Source organism: Propithecus coquereli, unplaced genomic scaffold, assembly GCF_000956105.1.
Source record: "Propithecus coquereli isolate 6110/MARCELLA unplaced genomic scaffold, Pcoq_1.0 Scaffold81, whole genome shotgun sequence".
Lineage (NCBI taxonomy): Eukaryota > Metazoa > Chordata > Mammalia > Primates > Indriidae > Propithecus > Propithecus coquereli.
In genome coordinates this window covers 4,403,698-4,410,613 of record NW_012154285.1, presented here as the reverse complement: position 1 = coordinate 4,410,613, position 6,916 = coordinate 4,403,698, and the positions used below count along the sequence as shown (strand labels likewise).

The 6,916-nt window shown below is 56.0% G+C and overlaps 3 protein-coding genes across 4 annotated transcripts in view; 2 read left to right on the top strand and 1 right to left on the bottom strand.

The window, feature by feature from the left end:
- LRRC43 (leucine rich repeat containing 43) overlaps positions 1-997 on the top strand; it is a 20,848-nt gene extending 19,851 nt beyond the window's left edge. The window contains exon 12 of the mRNA XM_012663411.1: positions 873-997. Coding sequence (XP_012518865.1) covers positions 873-997 — 125 coding nt within the window. The remainder of the gene's footprint in view (positions 1-872) is intronic.
- A 2,413-nt stretch (positions 998-3,410) lies between these two features.
- On the top strand, positions 3,411-4,610 carry B3GNT4 (UDP-GlcNAc:betaGal beta-1,3-N-acetylglucosaminyltransferase 4). Its single transcript, XM_012663522.1, has one exon. The coding sequence runs from the start codon at positions 3,414-3,416 to the stop codon at positions 4,473-4,475; it is 1,062 nt and encodes a 353-aa protein (XP_012518976.1). The 5' UTR covers positions 3,411-3,413; the 3' UTR covers positions 4,476-4,610.
- A 176-nt stretch (positions 4,611-4,786) lies between these two features.
- Positions 4,787-6,916, bottom strand: part of DIABLO (diablo, IAP-binding mitochondrial protein) — a 12,639-nt gene continuing 10,509 nt past the window's right edge. Inside the window, exon 6 of one of the 2 annotated variants that reach the window (XM_012663520.1) lies at positions 4,787-5,624. In XM_012663520.1, coding sequence (XP_012518974.1) covers positions 5,422-5,624 — 203 coding nt within the window. In that variant the 3' untranslated portion in view covers positions 4,787-5,421. The remainder of the gene's footprint in view (positions 5,625-6,916) is intronic. The other variant, XM_012663521.1, reaches the window with a different exon arrangement.

Here is a 6,916-nt window from a genome sequence, read left to right as displayed (position 1 = left end):
CTTGGCCTCCCAGAGTGCTAGGATTACAGGAGTCAGCCCGGCCAGACACCTGGATTTTTATAGCTACTTCTGCAGTCAGTTGCTTGTGATGATTAAAGTGTATGAAGGAAATCCAACCTCACGCAGACACATAATTGGAAAGGAGGGGGTATTTTTGAATAGCCTTTCAAATAATTGAGGATATTCTTTAATATTATACCAAATTTGACAAGTAGTAGTTTCTTAACGGTTGTTACAATGTGAAAACTGAATCCATATTGAAATTTTTCATAAGTTAGATTAAAATCCATTGGTCTACTTAGCATTTTGAATGGATATTTTATCATGTATGATTTATAATATGCATTGGTTATTTGTAAAATACAGGCTAACCGAGTTATGCAGATCTTCCAGCTGTTAACACATTCATTATACGTTATCCAAAAATCACATTGTTTAATATCACAACTCGTCATTAGAAATGTCTTTGAGTATTGGAAAACTGGTAAATTCATGGTGGCAGATGCAATGTTCCAAAATTACGATTTCTAGCTGAAAGCTCAAAAGTTGTAAATTTATTTATCAAAATGGTTTCAGTTGTTTTCCCTGAGGTGTCAGAATTACTTCAGTTTCAGAAAAATATCTGCCAAATACCCAAATCTGAACATCCACAGTTTGTCAGTGTTGTTTCTAGTAAAAACGGTGCTCCGAGAAGAAAAGCAGCTAGTTCGTTGTGCAGTTCCAACAGGTGCGACTTATTAAATGATATAATTGCGATTTAATTCCCTTATCATGGGTAAGACCTGAGGACGGGGCCAGTGGTTTGGGATGGCTGAGAACTGCCAGCCCGCTCCTGGCTCCGGACTCATGTGCTCGTGTTTCCATTTTTTCAGAAAAAAAATCCCTGGCTCCAGTGTTCGATGGCGACTACTGCCCGGAGCCGCTGACGGTGGAGGTGCAGGTCCAGCTGAGCCAGAGCCGCTCGGCCTCCGAGGCGCTGCGCGCGTCCGCCGTGTAGCCGCGGGCAGTAAAGGCCGCTCTGGGCACCGGGCCTCGCTCTGTCCGCGCGCCGGGGCGGGAGTGGGGACGCCGGGGAGGAGCGGCCTCTGCCGGCCCGGCCCGAGCAAAGACCGGGGAAGGGGCGCGGGGCACGTGCACCGGGGTAGGCCCGCGGAGACCCGGGGGCAGCACCTGCGGGGCCCGCCCCGCCCCCTCCGGGAGCCCCGCCCCGCCCCCCGTGCCGGGGCGTGTGCAACGCGGGGCGGGGCGGGGCGGGATACGGCTCCGCCCCCGCTCTTAGACCCTCGCGCACCTGGGCGCGCGCCCACAGCTCCGCCGCGCAGCTCCTCGTCCGTGCCCGGCCCCGGCGTCACGCCCAGGTAGGTCCCGAGAGCGGGTCGCGCCGGGCCTGGGCCCGGCTGCTGTGAGGGCGGCCGTGTCACCCGCGCGGGGAGGGGCGGGCGCCGGGGCTGCCTGGGCCTCTGCACCCCGCGTCCGGCCGCCGGCCCCCGGGGGCTGCGGAGCCGGGCCTGGCCTCGGCCGGTGGTCGCCGCGCTCGGCCGTCGTCCGCGGGCCGGGGCAGAATGTCCCGCGTCGTGCTCCCGCCAGCCTGGGCTGGTGGCCCTCGCGGGGTCGGTCCGTGTTCTGGCCACCGCGGTCCCCAACAGCCCTCTGGAGAGTCGGGTTGAAGAAGGAGCCAGGCCTTGGCCCTTTCTCGCATCGTAGCGTGTCGGGTCACCGAGTCCTGCGAGGACCCCGCCTGTCACCCCAGGAGCAGCCCCCGGGACCCCGCGTTCCCCCTGCGGGAGTCGTGCAGCCGCGCTCCGGGCCCGGAGGGGGCGCGGGAAGGGCCGGCGGGGAGCGGGGGCTGCGGGGATCCGGGCCGGGCTGCGCCCTCCTCGGCCCACCGCGCCGCCGAGCGCCCGCGGGTCCCGCGCACCTGGAGCCCATCGCGCCCCGACGCCGCCGCAGCCCTGGCCCCCGGCGTCCGGGGCAAGAGAGAAGTTTCCAGCAGGGAGACTGGCCGCCCCCAGCCCGTTAGCGGCAGCCGCACCCTTTTAAAAACTGCACATTCTTTCATTGCTTCTGCCAGAGCCCCCGTGGGTCTGCCTGGCGCTCCGGCGAGACCGGCTCTTTCCCCGCCTCTCCCGAGGCCCCGCCGCCGCTTCCTCCGTCCCCTTCCTCTCCCGGTGCTCCGCTGCGCTGCGCTCGCCCTCCTCGCACGGCTCCCCGATCATCACGGTCTGCCCCGGTCCAGAATCAGCCCTTGCTCACGTGTCCCTCTACCAAGGAGGGCATTGGTAACCAGCATAGGCGACAGCGACCTCCAGTCGCTTCATTCCGTTACCCGCCCTAACCTGGCTCATGGCGGAGTTTGGCGGTCAGGACCCTGTCTTGCCGCTACATCCCCGGCACCTGGCAGAGTTGCTTTTCTGGTGGCAGCGGTGGGGACAACAGGGATGAGGCTGCTGCAGGTAGACTGGTTAGCAGTGAGGAGAGTGGGGGAGGGGATTGGGGCGAGGGGGACACTTGGAGGGACAAAAATGGCAAGGTGGGACACTGACGCTTGGCTTTGCCACCGTGAACCTTGGGCAGGTTACTCTGGTGGATTCTGTTTCCTTGTCCTTCTCCTCTTTGGGTCGCTGAGGGACCTGGTGGGAGAAGTCAGCACTGTGCACGTGGCGGGAAGAGGGGGCTGCAGGCCGGCCTGGGAAGCCATCTGGTAAAAGGCACCGGCTTTCCTGCTCCTGCCCTGCTGTGTGTGTGGTTTTGTCTCAAAACCCAGTTAACTGACTCCTCCCCCCCAAACCCGACCACTGGAGGCAGGTGTGGAGGGGGTGGTGTTCTCTGGTGGCAATGGCCACCTGCGCCCTGCAGTGCTGGGTCACCCCCTAAGTGCAGCGCCTGCGGCTTGGTCCTCTCTGAGACACCCAACACAGCCTGCCGCAGACGCACCAGGCAGTCACAACACCTTTTTTTCCTTAAATGATTTGACTTCAGATTTGAGGAACCCTGAGCTTCAGGTTTCATGAGTGAATTTCATCCAAAGCTAACCTAAGTCTGTGCCGTTTTCACTCTTTTCCGTCAAACTCGTCAGGTGTTTGAATTTTCTGGAAAGGTTAAGAATGTTTATGGTGTCTCAGCTTTGAAGGGGCTGCAAGTTATTTGGGGAAAATGTCGACCCAAGAGCCCGCAGCTGATGGCAGAGGAAGGCGAGGGCTGGCACAGCAGGTGTGCTTACTGCCTCTGAGGCAGGGACTCTGGAAAGAGCCAGAGGACACACTGAGAATAAAAGGACGTCCCAAAAGTCAGCAGGGACTTAGCTGCTGGGTTGCGCCATAACTCTGGCTCAGCTCTTGGGGACAGGAACCCAGGCGAGGGAGGGGGCGGGGCAGGGCCCTGCTCAGGCGGCTGTCTCCCTGCAGGGACTTGCGATGCTGCGCAGGCTGGCCCGGCTGCTCCTGTACAGCCTCGCGGTGCTCCTGCTCGGCAGCCTGCTCTTCCTGCTGAAGGAGGCAAAGCCAGCCGGGGACCCCACGACCCACCAGCCCTTCTGGGCTCCCCCAGGGCCTCGCCGCAGCCAGTGTCCACCCAACCGCACAGTGGCTAATGCCTCCCTGTCCCTGCCTAGCCGTCACCGTCTCTTCTTGACCTATCGCCACTGCCGAAACTTCTCCATCTTGTTGGAGCCTTCTGGCTGCTCCAAGGACACCTTCCTGCTCCTGGCCATCAAGTCGCAGCCTGGCCACGTGGAGCGGCGTGCGGCCATCCGCAGCACATGGGGCCGGGCAGGGAGCTGGGCCAGCGGCCGGGCGCTGAAGCTGGTGTTCCTTCTGGGGGTGGCAGGACCCACGCCCCCGGCCCAGCTGCTGGCCTATGAGAGTGGGGAGTTCGATGACATCCTGCAGTGGGACTTTGCTGAGGACTTCTTCAACCTGACGCTCAAGGAGCTGCACCTGCAGCGCTGGGTGGCAGTTGCCTGCCCCCAGGCCCACTTCATGCTGAAGGGGGATGATGATGTCTTTGTCCATGTCCCCAATGTGCTAGAGTTCCTAGATGGCTGGGACCCGGCCCAGGACCTCTTGGTGGGAGATGTCATCCGCCAGGCCCTGCCCAACAGGAACACCAAGGTCAAATACTTCATCCCACCGTCCATGTACGGAGCCCGCCACTACCCACCCTATGCCGGAGGTGGAGGGTATGTCATGTCCAGAGCCACCGTGCGACGCCTCCAAGCAGCCGTGGAAGAGGCGGAGCTCTTCCCCATCGATGACGTCTTTGTGGGTATGTGCCTGAGGAAGCTGGGGGTGAGCCCCACGCACCATGCTGGCTTCAAGACGTTTGGAATACGACAGCCTCTGGACCCCCTGGACCCCTGCCTGTACAGAGGGCTCCTGCTGGTGCACCGCCTCAGCCCCCTGGAGATGTGGACCATGTGGGCACTGGTGACAGATGAGGGGCTCAAGTGTGCAGCTGCCCCCAGAGCCCCGCTCTAAGGGGTGGGTTGAGCAACAGCTCAAGAGTGGACTCGTTGATTTTCTATCTGGTTCCTGCTGGTCTGCAGGAAATGCTGACTTCGTTTTTGTAACCCAACCCCCACCCACCTTGTTAGCGCTGATTAAAGACAGTGCCCTGGCTCACTTGTCCGGCGTGTGCTGAATGGGAGCCAGGCGGACCCGAAGGAGGCGGTGCCTGGAGCACCTGGGGCTCTGGCAGTCTGCGGTCTGGAGGAGGGAGGCTGCACAGGGCCCCAGAAGACATACACGTTTTCTTTTTTTAAATGCAAAAAAAAATTTATTCTTTTCCTTTAGATGCAACAGACAAACTCGAAAGAAGGAAACCAGAGGCATGTGTTAGAACAGTCCCGTTGAGAGCACCAGGTAAACACTCCGCATTCATTCCCTTCCTGGCAACAGACTTTTGACTCCTTGGCCTGAGCTGTCCTTGCAGGGCAGTGGGGCCCGATCAGAGAAGGAACTGGAAACACGTAGACATCCTCCTAACCGGATGGACTCCCCTTCCCCCCAAAATTCACACCCCTTCAGAGGGAGCAAATACTAAATCATATTTGAAAATGTGAGTAAGATTAAAAATCGAGGCTAAACGGCTACTGAACCTAAGGGCGTGACAAAAAAGGACCCCCTCTCTGGCCCAGGTTGGCGAATGCTTTGGGTATGAGGTAAGAACATCAGCGGGTGAGAGCAGCTGTACGGAGTGGGGCGAAACGTTAAAGAGGGTGCAGGGCCAAGAACCTGGTCCAGTACAAGCCTGAGACCGCAGCGGGAGGGGCTGGGCACTCACAGCTCACAGAGGCCTCTCGCCTGACTGGCCAGGGCAGGACCTGCCGCCTCTTCCCTGCGCAGAGTCGCACCAACCCCGGGCAGGATGGCGTCCGCCCCCGCTTTCCCACTGAGGGAGCAGACAGGGCAGTGGGTCAGGCCCTCAATCCTCTCGCAGGTAGGCCTCGTGCTCCTGCTCCGGCTCCACCCGCTCGTCCCCTTCCTCCGGTGTTTTCTGACGGACCTCTTCTGTCTGTGCTTCTGCCAGCTTGGTTTCCGCTTTCTGCGAGAGCTGCCGCACCTCCTGCACCTGCAGTTTCACCAGCTGAATGTGATTCCTGGCCGTCACACAGGCCTGATCTGCTCCTGCCAAGAGACGGGACAACTGAGCCAAGCCCACCAACGGGGTAGAAGCGGCACACATGGACACAGAAAGGCCTGCGGGCGCCGTGGCTGTCATCTGAGCCCCTCTTGGGGTCGGGTTCCCTGGAGTGGGGAACCTTTCACCTCCATGTCCAGGTCTGCATTTAACTAACCGATGCTTTATTGTCAAAAACCCCAGTACTTTTCTTCAGCCATCAGCAGCTAACATGGTAAGTACTAAATGCAACTCCCACCATCATCTTTATAGCTGTGTAGCTCTTAGTACAGACCTTTCATCAATTTAATTTTTTAACTACACAGGTCATACATTTCCTTTTGACAAATTAAGAGATCAGTAATAGAACTTCTGAAGATCCCTTTCATCACCCTACTTAATCTTCAGAGGTAACCTCTTTTGGGAGTTTAGAGGTATTTTTCTCATCTTTCAAATGTAACTACATACATACAGAATGCACAGAAAAATATTCTACTATAAATTTATATAACAGCATAAAAAATATTGACCATATTTTATAACTTTTTTTTCATTTAAAAATGTTTTGAGCTCTACCATTTTACTTGCTGCTAGTGTATTTCATCATACAGATAGGCATATTTTATCAATTCATCTACAGAACACTTGGATTTTTCCTTTCTATCTTACTGTATTAACAAGAACCTTCAGTACAACGTTGACAGGGAGTGGGCAACAGCAGGCATCCTCCTCTTTGATGGTTATCACAAAATTCTGTTTTTCATGTTAAGAAAATTCTCTCTTCATAAGTGTACTTAGATTTTTTTTTTTTTTTAAAGATGGGGTCTCCATCGCCCAGGCTGGAGTGCAGTGGTACTATCGGAGCTCACTGCAGCCTCAATCTCCTGGGCTCAAGGGATCCTCCCACCTCAGTTTTCCAAGTAGCTGGGACTACAGGCATGCGCCACCACACCCAGCTAATTGTCCTTTGATTTAAATCATGAGTGTTACATTTTATTGAAGGCATTTGGAGCATATATTGATATGATTGCATGGTGGCTTTTCTCTTTAATCTCAAGTAGTGAATTATGTTGATATTTTTTAATGTTGAATTATCATTGTATTTTGAGGGTAAATGGCCACATTTCGTTTACATCTGTGTTCAGAAGTGAAACTGAACTAGTTCTTGCATGTTGGTACTGCCCTAGTCCAGTTTAGGATCAGGCTTCACACAGTTCTAATAGAAGGCTTGTAATTTCTGTGCACTGGTACACTTTCTGTAATGTAGAATTACGGCTTTTGAAAATTTGATAAAACTCTC

Bases quoted from the DNA above. Each gene is read 5' to 3' on its own strand.
- B3GNT4 (XM_012663522.1), top strand. From the start codon at position 3,414: ATGCTGCGCAGGCTGGCCCGGCTGCTCCTGTACAGCCTCGCGGTGCTC.